The sequence below is a fragment of the Pseudophryne corroboree genome, chromosome 12 (assembly GCF_028390025.1).
Source record: "Pseudophryne corroboree isolate aPseCor3 chromosome 12, aPseCor3.hap2, whole genome shotgun sequence".
In the NCBI taxonomy this organism is placed as follows: Eukaryota; Metazoa; Chordata; class Amphibia; order Anura; family Myobatrachidae; genus Pseudophryne; species Pseudophryne corroboree.
In genome coordinates this window covers 107,034,708-107,055,428 of record NC_086455.1, presented here as the reverse complement: position 1 = coordinate 107,055,428, position 20,721 = coordinate 107,034,708, and the positions used below count along the sequence as shown (strand labels likewise).

The following is a 20,721-nucleotide window of genomic DNA, read 5'->3' as shown; positions in this document are numbered from 1 at the left end:
GCCTTCCCCAAACTTTTGCCACAAAGTTGGAAGCATAGCATTGCCTAAAATGTCTTGGTATGCTGAACCATTAAAATTGCCCTTCACTGGAAATTATGGGCCTAGCCCGAACACTGAAAATTATGGGCCTAGCCCGAACACTGAAAGACAGCTCCATACCATTATCCCTCCCCTACCAAACTTCACAGTTGGCATAACGCAGTCAAGCAGGTAATGTTCTCCAGACATCCGCCAAACCCAGACTCGCCCATCTGACTGCCAAACAGAGAAGCGTGATTTGTCACTCCACAGAACATGTTTCCACTGCACCACAGTCTAGTGTCAGTGTGCTTTATACCACTTCACCACCATGTGAGGCTTGCATGTAGCTGCTCGGCCATGGGAACCCATTCCATTAAGCTCCCGTCGCACAATTTTTGCGTTTACAATGCTAGTGGAAGTTCGGAACTCTTCAGCTCTGGAATCAGCAGTGTGTTAGCGACTTAGCGTCGTTGACACCACTGTGATTTTACGTGGTCTTCCACTTCTTGGCTGAGCTGCTGTTGTTCCTAAATGATTCCACGGTCAACTGTGATATTATTAGAAAGTGGAATATCCAGCAGGAAAGAAATTTCACAAATCCTCTTATTGCAAAGATGGCATCCTATCGCAGTACCACGCTTCAAGTCACTGAGCTCTTCAGAACGACACATTTTGTATCGCAAATGCAGACTGCATGGCCAGGTGCTTGATTTATACACTTGTGGGAACATGTCTGATTGAAACACCTGAATTCAGTAATTAACAGGTGTGGCCAAATACTTTTGTCCATATAGTGTATTGCATCTTCAACAGACCTAATGCAGTTCTCACTGGCCAATCGGTTCTGGGGTCCCCAATCACATGTACAGTGCATTAATGTGGTATATACAGTATAGACAGGATCACCATCATGTGCTTAATTATTATACATATGTTACATTATATTGCAGTCCCAGGACTATACAGTGTATTGGTGTTATCAATCTTGTATATTATAATGAAAAAGGGCCCTGAAAATGCACTCTATAATGGTTAGCCTAGCCTCTGTTGTGCCTAGCCATACTCCTCAGTTATGGGCCCTTACCACTGCATTCCCCGGATATGTAAAGCAAAGACATGCGGTGAGGTGAATGACTGGGGGGCACACATGGGATAGGTCTGAATGCTGGGAGCCTGTTTCACCCCCTACTCACTGTACAGTAACTCTCCCCTCACTACTCTAAGCTAAAGTGTCCATTGAGTCTCCTACCTGCATCCCTGTGTCTTCTCTTGCTGCTGCTGCTGACTGAGCTCAGGCTACAGTGCACTTCCTGGTCACATGACACATCCAAGTGCACAAGGCACACCCTCACACTCAAAGGCATGCCTCTATTAGTTCCCTTTTCCTGCAACTTTCTGCCCGTGGTGTGGCCCCGCACTCATCTCTGCAAAGCAGTGTCTGACTGTAGAACCGACGCAGAGCTGTTGCTGTCTCATCTCTTGTCTCCCTGCAGCCCCAGGGATGTCCACAAAGCTGGGGACTATAAAGAGGATTACAATAAAAAAAGAAGATGTTTATGTTATAGATATCTTCTTTGTATTATTGTATTCATTTTTATATAAAATCTCAGGAGTTTAATAAGGAGTATGACAGGGGAGGCTCTGCTGAACATCCCTGGTGTTAAGGACCATGGATGCCTAGAAAATAATTACCGATTTAAAAACATTACCAGAGGGAGCCACTGGCCAAGTCTCTGGAATGGAGAGGAAGACTAGCTAACATGATTGGATAACTGATCGTCTGCTCACAGAGCATCAAGGAAGCATGTTTGCCATCATTAGGTGCCTAGACCAGTCCTGCAACCTAACCAAACATACATTACTAAAAAAAGGAGACCAAAATCAATTAGGCAGTTACCTGCAGATCCTCCAGCCACGACTTGCTGAGAAGCTTCTGTCCAAAAACTGATGGGAGTAGCTACTGGCATGTTTAGTAATCAGATGGAGGTAGTAGCGGAATAATTCACCAGCAGTCACTGAAACAGGGACAAATTACATGCATTTACTGAAAGGACATGGATTCTTATTGTACAAACTAGGAAAGCTGAACAAACATCTATTACATATATTAAAGAACCTTGAAGGGGCAAGTGAATATGTATTTTGCATTTACTGTACTGATGTCCTATACCAGAGTTTATTTAGGAGAAACCTTCCATGAATACAAAAAAATAAGATTTTAATTACCTACCGGTAAATCATTTTCTCGTAGTCCGTAGAGGATGCTGGGGTCCACATTAGTACCATGGGGTATAGACGGGTCCACCAGGAGCCATTGGCACTTTAAAAGTTTGAGAGTGTGGGCTGGCTCCTCCCTTTATGCCCCTCCTATCAGACTCAGCCTAGAAACTATGCCCGAGGAGACGGACATCTTCGAGAGAAGGATTATACACAGATAGTGGCGAGATTCACACCAGCTCACACATACAAGGCAAAACAAGCTAACTAGCTTGAAACTCAGCAACCGCTGAAACATTATTTACCAAATAAAAATCCAGTACTTAACTAAAAACAAAGTTGTACTGAACCAAATAACCACTGCAGGAAAACGAAGCGCTGGCCGGCGCCCAGCATCCTCTACGGACTACGAAAAAAGGATTTACCGGTAGATAATTAAATCCTATTTTCTCTTACGTCCTAGAGGATGCTGGGGTCCACATTAGTACCATGGAGATGTACTAAAGCTCCCGGGACGGGAGGGAGAGCGCGAAGGCTCCTGCAGGACTGACTGACCAAACTTTAGGTCCTCAGAGGCCAAAGTATCGAACTTGCAGAACTTAGCAAACGTGTACGATGTAATCAAGGAGTCAGTAGCCACTGGCACCACAATAGGTTGGTTGATATGAAAAGCCGACACAACCTTTGGAAGGAACTGCTGACGCGTCCTGAGCTCCACTCTATCTTCATGGAAGATTAAATAGGGGCTCTTACAGGACAAAGCTCCCAATTCCGACACGCGTCGAGCAGAAGCTAAGGCCAACAAAGTGACAGCCTTCCATGTGAGAGACCTAACCTCAGCCTCCTGTAAAGGTTCAAACCAATCCGATTGCAGGAACTGCAACACCACGTTAAGATCCCAGGGTGCCGTAGGCGCCACAAAGGGAGGCTGGATGTGCAGAACCCCTTTCAAAAAGGTCTGGACCTCATGGAGGGCAGCCAATTGTTTCTGAAAGAAAATGGATAAGGTCGAAATTTGGACCTTTATGGATCCCAAACGCAAACCCATATCCACACCTGCTTGCAGGAAGAGGAGAAAGCGTCCAAGTTGAAACTCCACCATAGGAAATTTCTTGGATTCACACCAAGACACATTTTTTTCCAAATGCAATGGTAATATTTAGACGTTACCCCTTTCCTAGCCTGTATCAGGGTAGGAATAACCTTGCTTGGAATACCCTTTCGGGCTAAGATCTGGCGTTCGACTGCCATGCCATCAAACGTAGCCGCTGTAAGTCCTGATAGGCGAACGGCCCCTGTTGCAGAAGGTCCTCGCAAAGAGGAAGAGGCCACGGATCTTCCAGCAGTAGGTCGAGAAGATCCACGTACCAAGCTTGCCTTGGCCAGTCCGGGGCAATGAGAATTGCCTGAACCCTTGTTCTCCTTATGAGCTTTAGAATTCTTGGAATGAGTGGAAGTGGAGGGAACGCATACACTGACTTGAACACCCACGGAGTTTCCAGACCAACTGCTTGTGAGTCTCTCGACCTGGAACAGTAACTACGAAGTTTCTTGTTGAGACGTGAGGCCATCATGTCTATTTGAGGCACGTCCCAAAGACTGGTCACATTTGTGAACACCTCCGGATGGAGGCCCCATTCTACTGGATGGAGATTGTGTCTGCTGAGGAAATCTGCTTCCCAGTTGTCCACTCCTGGAAGGAAGATCGCTAAAAGCGCCAACGCGTGCCTTTCTACCCAGAGGAGGATTCTTGTCACCTCTGACATCGCAGCCCTGCTTTTTGTTCCTCCCTGTCGGCTTATGTAGGCCACTGTCGTCACATTGTCCAACTGTACTTGAATGGCCCGATCTTGTAGAAGATGAGCCGCTTGGAGAAGACCGTTGTACATGGCTCTTAGTTCTAGAATGTTTATTGGAAGAATGGTTTCCTGATTGGACCATCTTCCTTGGAAGGTTTCCCCTTGGGTGACTGCTCCCCAACCTCTGAGACTTGCATCCGTGGTCAGAAGGATCCAGTTCTGGATTCCGAACCTGCGGCCCTCCAGAAGGTGAGGCATTTGCTACCACCAGAGGAGAGAAATCCTTGCCTTTGGTGAGAGACGTATCTTCTGGTGCATGCGCAGATGAGATCCCGACAATTTGTCTAGGAGATCTAGCTGGAAGGGTCGAGCTTGGAATCTCCTGTACTGTAGAGCCTTGTAGGAGGCAACCATCTTCCACAGAAGGCGAATGCACTGATGAACTGATACCCAGGAAGGTTTCAAGACATCCCGGACCATGGATTGAATCACCAACGCTTTTTCCCTTGGAAGAAACACCCTCTACACTTCTGTGTCGAGGACCATCCCCAGGAAAGACAATCTCCTTGTCGGCTCCAGATGTGATTTTGGAAGGTTCAGGATCCAACCGTAATTCCTGAGCAGTTGAGCAGTAAGAGCAATGGACTGCAATAACCTCTCCCTGGACACAGCCTTTATCAGTAGATCGTCCAGGTATGGAATTATGTTCACTCCCTGCCTGCGGAGAACTATCATCTCTGCCATCACCTTGGTGAACACCCTCGGTGCCATGGAGAGACCGAACGGCAGTGACTGGAACTGAAAGTGACTGTCTAACAGTGCGAAACGGAGATAAGCCTGATGCGGCTGTCAAATTGAGATGTGGAGGTATGCATCCTTGATATCCAGGGATACCAGAAACCCCCCCTCCTCCAGACCTGAGATCACCGCTCTCAGAGATTCCATTTTGATTTTGAACTTCCTCAGATGGGGTTTAACGATTTCAAATTCAAAATTGGCCTGACCGAACCATCCTGTTTCAGTACCACGAAAAGGTTTGAATAGTAACCCTTGTTGTGCATATGAAGTGGAACTGGGACAATAACTTGTGACCCTTCCAATTTTTGGATGGCTTCCTGTAGGATAGCCCTGTCTGCCAGCAATGCTGGTAAGCCTGATTTGAAGATTCGGGGAGGCCGGGGTTCTTAGAACTCCAGCCTGTACCCCTGGGACACAATATCCTGTACCCAGGGGTCCAGACCGCTAGACACCCACACATGGCTGAATCGTCCGAGCCTTGCCCCCACAGGCCCCTCCTCCAGGCCGTGCGGTCCACCGTCATGCTGAGGATTTTGATGTACCAGAAGCAGGTTTCTGGTCCTGGGAGCCTGCAGTAGCAGGTTTTTTTTATTTTGCCCGCCCTCCTCTAAAGAAGGTGTTATGCGGCTTGTTTTTTCTTGTTTTAGGAGTCCGAAAGGACTATGACGTAGCTGAAGAAAAGGATTTCTTCATAGCAGGCGCAGCTGAAGGAAGAAAAGGTGACTTACCCACAGTTGCCGTGGAAATCCACGCATCTAGCGCTTCCCCAAATAGAGCCTTACCTGTGTAGGGTAGGTTCTCCACGCCTCTCCTTGATTCCGTGTCGGCAGACCATTGGCGCAGCCAGAGTCCTCTACGAGCAGAGACCGACATGGAAGATATCCCTGCAGCCATCGAACCCAGGTCTTTCATGGATTCCACCGTAAATCCCGCAGAATCCTGTATGTTATGTAAGAACAATTCAACGTTACTTTTATCCATTGTATCCAATTCCTCAAGTAACGTGCCAGACCACTTTACTATAGCTTTAGAAATCCATGCACAGGCAACGGTAGGCCGTAGTATCGCCACCGAAGCCGTGTATATGGATTTGAGCGTAGTGTCAATTTTGCGTTCAGCTGGTTCTTTCAATGCGGCAAATCCCGGGATAGGTAAAACCACTTTCTTTGACAGTCTGGACACTGATGCGTCAACTATGGGTGGGTTTTCCCATTTCTTTCTATCCTCCTCAGGGAAAGGGAATGCCATCAGACCCTTTCTGGGGATCTGTAATTTTTTCTCTGGGTTTTCCCAGGATTTTTCAAATATAGCATTTAATTCTTTAGACGCAGGAAAGGTTAGTGAGGCTTACTTATTATCTGTGAAGTAAGCCTCCTCAACCTGCTCAGGTATTGCGTCAGCAATATTTAACACATGGCTTCAATCATCAGCTGCACCCCTTTTGCAAGAGATGCCGCCCCCCTCAGCACGTCCCCATCACCGTCTACCGTGTCAGAGTCGGTATCCGTGTCGTCTTGCATAATCTGAGCAAGAGCAAGAGCACGACCCGGACCAAACAGCCATAGAGTTCTGTAAAACCTGAGTTGCAGTTCATTCTGTGCTACCCTAGTAGAAATCTGAGAGATCATACTCTTAATAGAGGTTAACCACTCAGGTTCTCATATTGGAATCTGTGTTAAACCAGAGCAATCCTGATTGCATGGAATTGGATCATCCTGAGAGGACATATCCTCGCAGCATATGACACAGGGTCCCTAGACATGGCTTTTTGTGAGACAGCAAACACCCCCACACACACAGGAAAATGGCAAAGTTTCCCCACTGAGAATGCCAAGAGAGACACAGAGTTTGGAGCCAAAACACACAGCGCTTTTTAAGATAAAGGACATCCCTTACCAGCGCTGTGTACCTTAATAGGTTACACAGCCTCCTCACCCTTCTACAACCCCCTGGTACCGTACAGATAGCTGGAGTTGAAGTGGAGGGACAGCTCTCCCCTGTCAGCGTCTCTGCATGCAGGAAAGATGGCGCTGAATGCTGCTGGGTCCGCTCTGAGGAGAAGCTCTGCCCCCTTTCATGGCGCTGCTTCCCTCTCTGATTTGAATTTTATACTGGCCTGAGGTATGTGCTGGCGGAGATCTGGGGTCCCCGAAAGGCTTTCCGACCAGTGTAGGGTGTAGGCGCTGGCTCAGGGCGCCCCTCACAGCGCCGTACCAAGTACCGCTGAGCCCTGGAGTGCATTTACGGTAGTACTGCGCTCCCTACCCTGTTGCAGCCATCTTCACACCTGCTCCCCGCTTGTCAGGGAGGCTGGTGACTAACTTGCCACCGAAGTGTTCTGGCTCTGTAAGGAGGTTGGCGGCATGCTGCTGGGGTGAGCGATCCCCTGTGGCGGCGAACGTTCGATCCCCTCAGGAGCTCAGTGTCCTGTCAGCGGAGATAGTGGCACAGACCCCTTAGGGCGGACACTACAACCTCCCCCCCCCCCCCCCCCCCCCCCCCCCCCCTTAGTCCCACGAAGCAGGGAGGCTGTTGCCAGCAGCCTAACTGTGCCTAAACTCTATTGAAAAAAATAAAACCAAAGAAACTCCTATGGAGCTCCCCTAGCTGTGACCGGCTCCTCCGGGCACATTTTCTAAACTGAGTCTGGTAAAGAGACAGAGGAAGGAGCCAGCCCACACTCTCAGATTCTTAAAGTGCTAATGGCTCCTGGTGGACCCAATCTATACTCCATGGTACTAATGTGGACCCCAGCATCCTCTAGGACGTAAGAGAAAAAAATTATTTTCATTTCATGAGCATTGTGCTAACATTCAATTTTGTCCAAACAGATAGTACAGATTACACTGCTCCCAGATATAGATACTTCACACTGGGAATGTTACTAAACAACAGTGGTTCTTTACTCAGTGCCTAATTCATCATGGATAGTGAAACTGGAAACAACACAAATCAGACGATTATCGGCAGACTGTGCAAGTGCTGTGCATGCATTACGCGTGTACTGTATGAAGGCCGAATTGTGATTGCCTTATGTTCTCAGGCTCAGGGAGATGCAATTGCAACTTGATTGACAGGAAGTGACTGTTTGTGGGAGGCAACATGGCATTGGTGAGGAGTGGTTGGGAAAACGCAGGCATGTCATGACCGTTTTCATGGGGTATATCTGACATCAGCTGCAATTGCTTGTGATTAAAAAAATGATGGCAGTGTGACTACAACCACTTTATTCTGACAGGCATGGGTCAACCACAAATTTCAATGGTACTCAGTATCTGCATATGGGGGGTCATTCCGAGTTGTTCGCTCGGTAAAAATCTTCACATCGCAGCGATTTTCCGCTTAATGCGCATGCGCAATGTCCGCACTGCGACTGCGCCAAGTAAATTTGCTATGCACTTAGGAATTTTACTCACGGCATTTTCATCGTTCTGGCGATCGTAATGTGATTGACAGGAAATGGGTGTTACTGGGCGGAAACAGGCCGTTTTATGGGCGTGTGGGAAAAAACGCTACCGTTTCCGGAAAAAACACAGGAGTGGCCGGAGAAACGGGGGAGTGTCTGGGCGAACGCTGGGTGTGTTTGTGACGTCAAACCAGGAACGACAAGCACTGAAATGATCGCAGATGCCGAGTAAGTCTGGAGCTACTCAGAAACTGCTACGAGGTGTGTAATCGCAATATTGTGAATACTTTGTTCGCAATTTTAAGATGCTAAGATTCACTCCCAGTAGGCGGCGGCTTAGCATGAGCAAATCTGCTAAAATCCGCTTGCGAGCGAACAACTCGGAATGACCCCCATGGATCGCAATTCTGCAACTGCATACGCAGAGTTGAAATCGCATCGATGGACGATTTACCATTTCAGGGCAGCTCTTCATAAGCGTTTTTTAGCACTAGTAGTTTATAGCAATCTCAATTTCAGTCTCAATAGCAATGCATGATAAATTAAGGGGGATACACACGGAGCAATGTTCAGATAATTTCTAGGCAACTCTGACTAGATATCTTAGAAATTAGCTGAACATCGCTCCGTGTGTAGGATGTGCGCCATCGCCGGTGCTAGATTGGCCTGCATGCAGGCACAATCTAGCAGGTCGCTCATTTCACCGCTGGATGAAATGAGCACCCCCACCCGTGTCCATCCCCACCTCACTCAGCACATCGCGCTGTGCTGAGCGGTCTGTGCTAGACTGCTCAGCACACATCTCTGGGGAAATCTCCCCGTCAGTACGGCCCTTTAGGCCTTCAGTTCTCAGGACCCCAAACAGTTCACATTTTTCAGGTCACCAGCAGGTGCACAGGTATAGTCATTATTCACAAACACAGCTGGAGGTAATTATGTCACGATTGTTTTGCAGGTCTCCTCACAATCTGTCTGGGGTCCTCCATTAAAAAAAAAAACCCTACATGGTAAATCTTTACATTTTATAGTCTGCTGCTGCAGTGCTGGGGAAGGGGTAATAACACAAAACGTTTAGAACACATATTTAGCAACACGTCTCTCATGTTTTAAATACAATGCTACTTTTGTTTTCTTATCTATAGTAAAGCCAATGACTACTGCAATAGCAAAACTAAAACCAGCTCCATACATAATGACAGCCCATTTATTTTCAGATGAGTGTAATGGTAATACAGGTTGAGTATCCCATATCCAAATATTCCGAAATACGGAATATTCCAAAATACGGACTTTTTTGAATGAGATAGTTAAACCTCTGTTTTTTGATGGCTCAATGTACACAAACTTTGTTTAATACACAAAGTTGTTAAAAATATTGTATTAAATGACCTTCAGGCTGTGTGTATAAGGTGTATATGACACATAAATCAATTGTGTGAAAGTAGACACACTTTGTTTAATGCACAAAGTTATAAAAAATATTGGCTAAAATGACCTTCAGGCTGTGTGTATAAGGTGTATATGAGACATAAATGCATTCTGTGCTTAGATTTAGGTCCCATCACCATGATATCTCATTATGGTATGCAATTATTCCAAAATACGGAAAAATCCGATATCCAAAATACCTCTGGTCCCAAGCATTTTGGATAAGGGATACTCAACCTGTAATAACTAGCGACATATACAGCGTGCTAGCTGCAGAGGAAGCCATTCCCAGCTACCCTGTACCTAGACTTGACGCTGGAGTGGAAACTTCCTCTAAACTCTACAGAAGAAACAGTCAGCTGCCCCGTGTCTCTGTACTGCAGTGTAATCATGCAATGAGACAGCAGCGGCCTGAACTGATTGGATCTCACTTTTGCCAACACTGCGAGGCTCATCCCACAAGAGGAGTAGGTTTGTCTCAGCTCTGCGTTCTGATTAGTAGTTACCTTGCTGCCATTGCGTGTCAAGCCTCGGTCTGAACTACCAATAAACATGCGTAGATTTCCCTCCAGCTGTTTATTAGAGACGCCCACCTGATACACACCGAGGCCAGATGCCCTGTGGCGTCATGTGATTCACCAGCTCTGTCGGGATTTGCCAATGGTGTGTTGTCAGGGCAACAGGAGCTTTGCGCATGCTCAGTGAAAGCCGCTGTCTGGGACAGCTGGGAGATGTAAGTATATTACTAACTAACTATTGCTATAGAGCAGCGGTTCTCGAACTCGGTGCTCAGGACACCATACAGCGAGCTCAGGTCAGCCAGCAGGAGCACAGGTGCACTCATTACTCACTGCGCCGGTGGTTCTGTGAGGAGACCTGAGTAACATGAGTTGTTTGGGGTCCTGAGGATCGAGTTTGAGAGACTATGCTGTAGAGTTATTATGTGATTAGGAGCTGTGACTGTTCTGCTGTAGATAAGTCTCCATCATATGTGATAGGCTCCTTTTTACCCCTTCTAGGTGTTTAGTGTCAGTGCTTTTCCTGCTAGAGGTAAGGAGCAAATCATAATATGTTTCATAACATCAGTGATCCGATTACAAGCTGTTATTCAGTATGGGCTTTCTGATGCTAAGGGGCCTATTCATCATGACACGTGACTGGGTCTATGTATTGAAACAGTATTTTCTACTAGTGTTATGTAACTGACCCATTCACCATTGCTGCAATGCAGAAACTGTCCCTGCTCACTTCTGAACACAGCACAGTCTCAATGGGATCTGGTCTGAAGATCGACAATGTTTAGGTCGACCACTATAGGTCGACAGGGTTTCTAGGTCAACATGTTCTAAGTCGAAAGGTCGACATGAGTTTTTCAAGTTTTTTTTTCTTTTTCTGTTTTGGAACTTTTTCATAATTAATGATCCACGTGGACTACGACTGAAACGGTAATCTGTGCCAAGTAAGGCACCTTGCCCGAAGCATGGCGAGCGGACACGGTGCACTAATTGGAATTCCCGGCACTACGGAGAAAACGACACCAAAAAATTATGACAAACTCATGTCGACCTAGAAACCCTGTCAACCTAGTGACTGTCGACCTAATGATCCACACCCATCTCAATGTCCCATTCCATTTCCTTTGACAAGAGTGATGCCATGAGTTTGTGGAGCTTGAATATGGGAACTGACACCGTCAGGTGGTGATAGCCAAAATGTGGGCAAAACTCTGAAAACTGCAGTTTTCGGAAATATGGCTGCTCTTCCCATATGTACCAAGCTCCGGAATGCGATACTTTCCGGGGCCTGGACAAGGTGAACATCGTCATCTTTATATGGCATTGACCATTAGAAGCCTATGGGCTTCTTTTCATATTTCTAACTGAGGGATCCAATTGGATTCCTTCCGTGTTCCCTGCTGTGCACATGTCGTTTTGCATATGAACAGTGCGAATTACCGATTCATATTTGTTATACAAGTAATTGAACTATTCTTCTTGTTATACCATACATGCGTTAATAGAACATTTCCCACTTATAAGGCATTTTAATGTCATAGCTTGCCTCAAGCTGTAATAGGGCCATGGTGTGTGCATGTCATATTATATTTCTTGGATAATGGTGGCTGCTGTAGCCTCCCCCTCCCCGCCCCCAAACAACAGCAGACTGTCAATCTCTGACAGTCTGCAGCTGATCTACTTAAGATGTCACAGACCCGTACTGCACATGCTAGGTACAGGTCTGCCGCATGTGCACAGTACTGATTCTTTGTAATTTACTACATAAGCCGGCCTACCATCGGGTCCTGCATCAGGTCCACATTGCTGTTATGTAACAGAGGTCAGATCGCTGACCTAAGTGCTCGTGCTTCCATGATTTATTCAGTATTGGTTTATGCACCATGGGGTGAATGCAGTTTAGTAAATTAGCATGGATAATGAAATACCTCCATTATAAGACAAATTTATAACTGTTTGCAATTATTATCTTATCTACTAGGTGGTTCATATTTTAAACTTAAATTGATTTCCTTTTTAATTTTGTTGCAGGTGGTACTTGCCTTGATTGAAGATTTGTGCTTCTTGAAACGAGTAAGGTCCCTCAATTTTTATGGTGCACCACCTGCTAGGTGGTGCTGGAAATTATTTCCAATTTGGACCCACATATGATAGATGTTTGCTTGAAAAACAAACTTTGGAAATTGCCGTGTCAGAGGCCAAATACTGTGACATCCCTGGAACACAGTCCTGCTGTGCTATATAACCAGGCTTTCTAATTGTGATGTCACTGTAGGAGGCTTATGACATAAGTGAGTATCCCAAGAGACTCCCATACAGCCAGTATTGATGATTACTATACTCCGTGAACTCCTGCATTACCGTCTATATCACAGTGCGGATTACTGATTCATATTTGTTATAATACAAGTAAGTGACTAGTCTTATTATTATCCCATACATATATGAATTGAACATTGCAAAAAAACAATATTATCCATTGTTAAAATTTTGAAATTGTACTGCGGAATACACTGTAAAGGATGTTGCTTTAAGTATTTTTGACAATAGATATTTGTGACCTATGATGTGTCAAAGATGTCATTGTCCAGAATGAGATGAACATATCACATTATTTCTTTTAATTTAATTTGTATTATTATTACAATTAAGGACAGCTCTAATGACAACTTCACGACTACTGTATATGAAACTTATTTTCTGCTGCTGGGTAGACTGGGCTCCACAAGGATAGACATAGGGGCAGGGGCGTAACTCTGGGAGGAAACGGAATCAACTGCCGCCGGGCTCCTCCTCTGTAGGGGGGCACCTCTCCTCCAGTTCCGTGTTCAGCAAAACCACTCAATTAAATAATGGACAGCCACTACTATCTCTTCCATGGCCAACTCCCCTCCCCCAGTAGTGCACCTTACAAGTCACACCCTCTGTATTATAGATGCACATTTTACAAGTGTCATACCCAGGATTAGAACCTATGACCTATTACACAGGAAGCAGACACCTTACTGATAGAGCTACAGTATTTACTCCTGTATAAGAAGCATGAGAATTCTAACTATATGAAGTTACTTCTCTGACAATCCAATTACATATATTTATCTTTACGGAGGGGGAGGGGGGGACCAATATTTATCTTGCCCCGGGCAACTGGGACGAACTTACGCCACTGCATAGGGGTGTAGAGTAGGATCTTGATCCGAAGCACCAACAGGCTCAAAAGTTTTGACCTTCTTCCCAAGATGCATAGCGCCGCCTCCTATATCACCCCGCTTCCGTGCGCAGGAGCTCAGTTTGTAGTTGGTGCTTGCAGTGCAAGCATGTGAGGGGAAGAGCTGCTCACAGCAGCTCTAGAAAGCTTTTCTGAGGAAAAAAGAAGACTACAAGGGCTGCAGCAGAGGCACAGATTGTGCTGGATGTCAGTAGACCTTGCCTGCTGCAGCTCCATCTCTCCCCCAGCGGCGCTGTACACTCCCGTGCCCTGGTTGCCGGGTACCTACAGCAGGAGGCTCCGGTTTTCTTCCAAGTTAGTCACACACGGCTGGGGGGATCGTGTGGCCGCACTTCGGGAGGAGTTAAGTGGGTCCCGCTCGCGGGACCTGCACTTTATCGCGATCCGGCGCAGCCGGTGGACACTGTGGCAGTACAGGCGATCCCACTAGATCACCAGGGCATGGGTGCAGGTCAAGTTTTCTCTCTAAACCTTTTTTACAAGTAGCCCCCAGTACCCAGTGGTTTTGCCAGCAGAGGGGATAAGGCTTAGACCTGGAGCCCCAGCCCCAGGGCGCCATTTCCCGCAAATGTTCCCGCCCTGGAGCTGCATATCTCTCTCCCTCACTCCCTGGCAGTGTCTGCGGCGCCATTATCCCTCAGCTCACTGTTCCTGGGAATGCTTGGGCAAATCCTCCTATGTAAAGCCGCCTGGTTGTCAGTGCTGTGACTTTACAAGACACTTAAGTATTCTACCTGCCTTTTTTAGTCAGTGTTAGTTAAGAGAGTGCACTTAGTCAGGGTTTCCTAGTACAATTACCCTGTGATATACATCCAGTTCTTACTGTATATTGTTATATCTATTGTTATATAGCTGTGTAAGCTAGCCCAGTGCAGTATTATTGTCAGTAATAACCTCTGCATTGTACAGACTGTGACTATTTGTGTGTGCATTTGATAGCTGAGTGGTGTCCATTTCGGGTCTTTAACTCAACCTGCTATCCCTATATTCTATAACCTGAGGGGGCTTGGTGCGTCAGGTGTTATCCAATATAGGATTTTCAAAGATATACTGTATTACCGTATATACTCGAGTATAAGTCGACCCGAATATAAGCCGAGGCACCTAATTCTACCACAAAAACCTGGGAAAACTTATTGACTCGAGTATAAGCCTAGGGTGGGAAATGCAGCTCTAGCCGTACACAGCCCTCAGTGCCAGATATGCCCTCATAGTGCCAGATATGCCCCCACAGTGCTGCCAGATATGCCCCCACAGTGCTGCCAGATATGCCCCCACAGTGCTGCCAGATATGCCCCCACAGTGCTGCCAGATATGCCCCCACAGTGCTGCCAGTTATGCCCCCACAGTGCTGCCAGTTATGCCCCCACAGTGCTGCCAGATATGCCCCCACAGTGCTGCCAGATATGCCCCCACAGTGCTGCCAGATATGCCCCCACAGTGCTGCCAGATATGCCCCCACAGTGCTGCCAGATATGCCCCCACAGTGCTGCCAGTTATGCCCCCACAGTGCTGCCAGATATGCCCCCACAGTGCTGCCAGTTATGCCCCCACAGTGCTGCCAGATATGCCCCCACAGTGCTGCCAGATATGCCCCCACAGTGCTGCCAGATACGTTCCCTCCCCAAGTGCCAGGTATGCCCCACAGTGCTGTTACTTACCCCTCCGTCGATCCCGCGCTGTCTTCTGGAGGGACACGAAGCACACAGCGTGCGCGGCTCTCCTGTGTCCCTCCTGCATCTTCGGCGGCCGCGGCGGGTCTATTATAGGAAGTGCCGGTTCGTGATCAGAGGTCACGAACGGGTATTTCCTGTAATAGAACCGCCGCTGCTGCCGCCGGAGATGCAGGAGGGACACAGGAGCGCCGCGTGCTGTGCGCTCCATGTCCCTCCTTCACACTGCTCTGCCTCTGCCTGCACTGACTCGAGTATAAGCCGAGGTGGCTTTTTCAGCACAAAAAAAAGTGCTGAAAAAGTCGGCTTATACTCGAGTATATACGGTACGTATTTTTCTCTGTGATTTAGTCACCATATCTCTCCTTTATCTCTGCTGGTGCTGACTACACTACGCAGGGGTTTGGGCTAGAGGTATCGTGCTGCTGTCAAATTGTACTGTTACCTGATACTGCAAGTTATATCATGTCTGCTTCTGAGGGTAACTGTTCTGGGGCTGAACACACTGCCGGTGTTGCTGAAGCCGCAGATACCTATGAGGAGAATATAGCAGCTTTGGGCTCTGGTTCTGGGGGCTCCTTGCCCCCCAGTGGGACGGTGGCAAAGGGGGCAAATAATGACCCGCCGTAGGCCACTTTTTCCACTCTTCTACATACGCCAGTTCATAAACTAACACCCCCTATGGGATCCCCAATGCCAGTGCAACAGTTTGTGGCCCCTGCAGCTAACCCGCCGTGGGCGGATGATTTAGCTGCTCAAATAAAGAAGTTGAACCAGTCCCTGACTACTAAAAAGTCTGACCGGCGCTCGCCTACGTCCAAGTGGTCCTCTAAGCGAGCGCTTGTCTCCTCACAATCAACTGCTGTCACTGACACCTCGTCGGATGAAGACTGCACTTACACTGATCCCACAGGTTCTGACTCGGATACGGCTGATGGGGAGGGTGGTTCACATGTGGATGTTCCTGATCTTTTGGAGGCTATTAAGTTGATTTTACAGTTTACTGATGATCCCGAGCCATCCGTTCCTCCTAAGAAAACAGATAGGTTCAAGCGTCAGAAGGTGATTAAACAAGTTTTACCTCACTCTGACCACCTAGTTGATATACGTCAGGAACCCTGGGAAAACCCGGGTACGAAGTTTGTGCCTCAAAAGAAGATGTTGGCTCGCTATCCCCTCGCGCCGGAGCTAAGAATTGGGAAACGCCTCCTCCAGTGGACTCACATGTGGCTAGGATGGTGGTTTCCTCAGCTCTACCGGTCACCACCGTCACGTCTCTAGAAGAGCCTACGGATAAACGTGTGGTGGGCTGCAGAGGCCATTGAAGCATGGGCCTTGGAGTTAGATGCCGAAATCTCCTCTGACCATGCTAGACAATGCATGTCTTATATTGTCACAGCTGCTCGTTGTATTAAAGAGGCGGCTTCTGTTGCCGGTATCCTGACAGCCAAGGCCTCTACTACGTCAGTCCTGGCTCGCCGGATTTTGGGGGTAATTCCAAGTTGATCGCAACAGGAATTTTGTTAGCAGTTGGGCAAAACCATGTGCACTGCAGGGGAGGCAGATATAAGATGTGCAGAAAGAGTTAGATTTGGGTGGGTTATTTTGTTTCAATAATGATTTTTTTATTAATTTCCAAATATAGAAAAAAGAACAAATAAATGCACACGGACAGAGATCGTATAAAGAGTACAACATTGAGCTAATACATGAAACACGATCATACACGATAAATCTTGATTCAGAAGCTCAGTTCACTAACGGTGTGCATAGTTTCTCTTAACTATCAACCATAGATAGAACCATAAAAAATAATAAAATAGAGTGCTCAGTAGAGAGGGGAAAAGAGAGAGACATTACAAGACAGCGACACACGAGGGATGAAGTATAGACAAAGAAAAGAGAACATATATGTCAGGCGAGTATCTTACTCAGATATTGTAACATAAAGATAGAAGAGGGTATCTGTCACATACGGGTAGTATCAGATTGTGGAGAGTTTAGAATTGCCATGTCAATGGGATCACTAAAAATTACAGAGTGTCCTTGTCTCTCCCGGAATTCACTCCATTTAAACCATCTCATATAGATAGAGGAAGGAGATGAAGAGTATAAACATCCCACTGTTTCAAAAAGGAAATGCTTATGGGTATTATTAATAACCGTCTGAATGTGAGGTATGGACTGATTTCCACAATTGGCCTATCGCTGCCTTAGCTGATATTAAGACGTGACCTACAATATACCTGTCGCAGCTGAGAAGAGCGTGTGGAGAGTAGTGGAATAAGGCAAACAGTGGATCTAATGGCACAGTCGTTCCCACCACTTCCCCCAAAAGAGAGAACACTTCCGTCCACAGAGGCCTCAAGACTGGGCAATCACAAAAAATATGTAGAATGGTACCCACTTCACCACAGTTTCGCCAGTATAGCTGGGAAGTCGAGGGCCAGATACGGTGAAGCCGCTGCGGAGTGAAGTACGCCCTATTGCATAATTTATAGAACATTTCTGAGTGCTGGAGACATTTAGAGATTTTAAAGCACAGTGAGGAAATTGTATCCCACTCTTCCTCTCGAAGTACAATAGAAAGATCCTTCTCCCACTTAATCTGCAAGGTAGTTTACCGGTTTTATTCAAAAGAACTATATACTGATACCATCTGGATACCCCACCCCTATGACCAGGGGAAGACAATCTAGAGAGCATAATAGCAGGTAGAGGAAGGGGACTACTAGACCTGTCAACATAAGAATGGAGCCAATGGCGTAGTTGTAAGTACTTGAAAAAATCATGCTGCGATATACCAAATTGAGACTGAAGTTGAGAGAAGGGAATCAAACCATCATTCAGTAAAAGATCTTTCAGTCTCACAACTCCAGCGTCAATCCAGGTTTCTAATATAAGATCAGGCATAGTAGAAGCAACGGTTCTGATAGGGAGATCCGGTGCAGGTAATGCAATAGTTGGGTCAGACTTAACCACTGAGTGCCATAGCTTCAAAGTACATCTAATCGCGTCCCCAGGACCAGTCCATTTCGGAACGCTATGTATAGGCAGTAGAAATAGATCTGTAATATTAATCGACCCTAAGAAGGATTTTTCAATAACTACCCATGGTTTGGGGGAATGAGCGACAAACAAGTCGCGGGCCTGGCTAAGAAGGCAGGCGCAGTGATATGTATCTAAGTTGGGGTAAGCAACTCCACCAAAGCCCTTGGGCAATGACAGAACCTGCCTAGAGATACGCGGTCTAGATCCCTTCCAGATAAAGTGTGATAGAATGTTATTAGCCCTAACACTAAGAGGTTTAGGGAAATTGCGGGGGATGGTCCGAAATAAGTAAAGGAGTTTAGGTAACAGTACCATCTTAGTTGCAGAGATACGCCCCAGCCAAGAGATTTCATGTAAAGACCACTCTTTAATCAATTTTTCGAAGGCGCTAAACAAAGGTGTGTAGTTACAGTCATAAAGATCTCTGTCAAGCGATAGATGTATTCCTAAATATTTAATATTTCTCGCTTGCTAAGCATATCTGTAGCTATCCTTAAGTAAAGCCAGGATATGTGGTGGGATATGGAGCGGTAGAGCCTCCGTTTTGGAAGTATTCCGTTTATAGTATGATAATCTGGAATACTTATCTAATATGGCATGGAGACCGATAAGGGAGGCTTCAGGGTTGGTCAAACAGAGTAGAATATCATCTGCAAAAAGGTTGACTTTATGACTCAATCCTCCTATCTCGGGTCCCGAGACCCCCGTATCAGACCTAATAGTCTCAGCCAGGGGTTCAATAGCCAGAGCAAAAATAAGGGGAGACGAAGGGCACCCCTGTCTGGTGCCGTTTAGAATATCGAAACCCCTGGACAGACACCCATTAACATACACCTTGGCAGAGGGGGCAGAGTATAAAGCAAAAATGGAATCCAGAAACCTTCCCTGGAAGCCAAACTTACCCAGGACTGATCTTAGATAACCCCAGTGTAACCTATCAAACGCCTTCTCAGCGTCCAACGATAGGACGAGGAGGGGCGTTTTATTAGCATTACAATACTCCATGACATTGTAAACTCTCCGAGTGTTGTCCGGGGCCTGCCTGCCCGGGACGAAGCCAACCTGATCAGCAGCTATAAGGGAAGGCAATAAAGGGCAAAGACTGTTAGTGATAACCTTAGCAAAAAGCTTTACGTCTGTATTCTACAAAGCTATCGGTCGGTAATTTTGAAAGGATGTGGGAGATTTACCCGGCTTAGGGATAGCCACTATCTGCGCTTCAAGCATCTCCTTCAGGAACCTCCCAGCCTCCGACGCCTTGTTAAAGACAGCCAGTAACACTGGTGCCAAATCTGCTTTATAAGTTTTATAGAAATTAGATGGAAATCCATCTGGACCCGGCGCTTTATCCCGTGGAAGACCGTCAATAGCAGCCTCAAGTTCAGGAATAGTCCAAGGAGAGCTGAGGGACAGGCAGGCCTCGGAGTTCAGTGTCGGTAGGGACAGGTTTTTTAAAAAAGACTGGATTTCAGCTTCAATTGGTTGGGGAGTATCAGGATCTGACTGTAGGTTGTAGAGTCGGGAGTAATACTCTGCAAAAGTGTCTGCTATACCATAAGGGTCAGAGACTCTTGAGCCCGTAGGAGAATAAACAAAGTGAAGTCTGGCCTTAGCTCGCCTGCCTCGCAGTTTCCGTGCCAAGGGACGCCCTGCCTTATTTCCAAATACATAAAATCTCTGATTTAATCGAGCGAGATTGCGTTGTACTTCCCGAAGAGAAAAAAATGTTCACCTTTTCCCTTGCGGCAAGCAAAAGCTTAAAGGCAGTACTATTCTGCGGTTCAGCCTTATGTGCTAATTCTAATTTTGCAACTTCGCTTTCAGCTAATAAACGTTCAGCATTTTGAGAACGCTTCAGCCGTGAAGCGGCCTGAATGGCTGCTCCCCGCAGTACAGCCTTACAAGAGCACCAATTATTAAAGACCGAAGTATCTTCGGGTTTGTTAGTTTCTAAGTATAACTTTAAGGTTTGATGTATGGCAAGTGAAGCCTCTTGGTGGCATAACAGGAAATTTCCTAGTCTCCAGGGGCCCGGAGATACTTTACGGGCCTTAAGTTCCCACACCACCTTCAGCGGAGAGTGATCAGACCATGACATCGGCAATATATTAATTTTCGCGATGGACGGTAGTGACACTTTGTCAGTCAAAATGAGATCGATTCTAGAATATGAGGAGTGGACATGTGAATAAAAAGAGTAATCTCTAACTGTAGGGTGTTTAGTTCTCCACGCATCGTAGAGATCGTACTCTCCTAGCAATTGGCGAAGTGGCGAAGCCCAAGGGTATTAACAGGGGAAGTTCTGGGTTTAGCTAAGGGGCTTCTAGTGGGGAGAGATCTATCAACAGAGGGGTCTACAACTAAGTTGAAGTCCCCCAATAGCATAACTGCACCTTTAGCATGCTTCTGTATCAGGGAAAATTAGTTTCCTACAAAAGGAAAGTTGACCAGAGTTGGGTGCATAACATGAAGCCAAAGTAACAGTAGTGTCTTCAAGCTGTCCAATTAATATTAAATACCGTCCTTTGGGGTCTACGATTTGTGATTCTAGAGTGAAAGAGCAGTCCCGAGAAATAAGTATAGC

The 20,721-nt window shown here is 46.5% G+C and overlaps 2 protein-coding genes across 7 annotated transcripts in view; one reads left to right on the top strand and one right to left on the bottom strand.

Moving 5' to 3' along the window:
• SLC25A21 (solute carrier family 25 member 21) overlaps positions 1-10,262 on the bottom strand; it is a 1,082,402-nt gene extending 1,072,140 nt beyond the window's left edge. Inside the window, exons 1-2 of one of the 2 annotated variants that reach the window (XM_063947851.1) lie at positions 10,176-10,262; positions 1,919-2,036 (exon numbers count right to left, since the gene is read on the bottom strand). In XM_063947851.1, the coding sequence (XP_063803921.1) occupies positions 1,919-1,988 (70 nt within the window). In that variant the 5' untranslated portion in view covers positions 1,989-2,036; positions 10,176-10,262. Of the gene's footprint in view, positions 1-1,918; positions 2,037-9,972; positions 10,129-10,175 lie in introns of those variants that run through there. The other variant, XM_063947850.1, reaches the window with a different exon arrangement.
• A 5-nt stretch (positions 10,263-10,267) lies between these two features.
• MIPOL1 (mirror-image polydactyly 1) overlaps positions 10,268-20,721 on the top strand; it is a 921,515-nt gene continuing 911,061 nt past the window's right edge. For 3 of the 5 annotated variants that reach the window (XM_063947848.1, XM_063947845.1, XM_063947846.1), the window contains exons 1-2: positions 10,269-10,402; positions 12,216-12,593. The gene's annotated coding sequence lies outside the window, so the exon portion shown is untranslated. Of the gene's footprint in view, positions 10,403-10,502; positions 10,720-12,215; positions 12,594-20,721 lie in introns of those variants that run through there. The other 2 variants (XM_063947849.1, XM_063947847.1) reach the window with 2 other exon arrangements.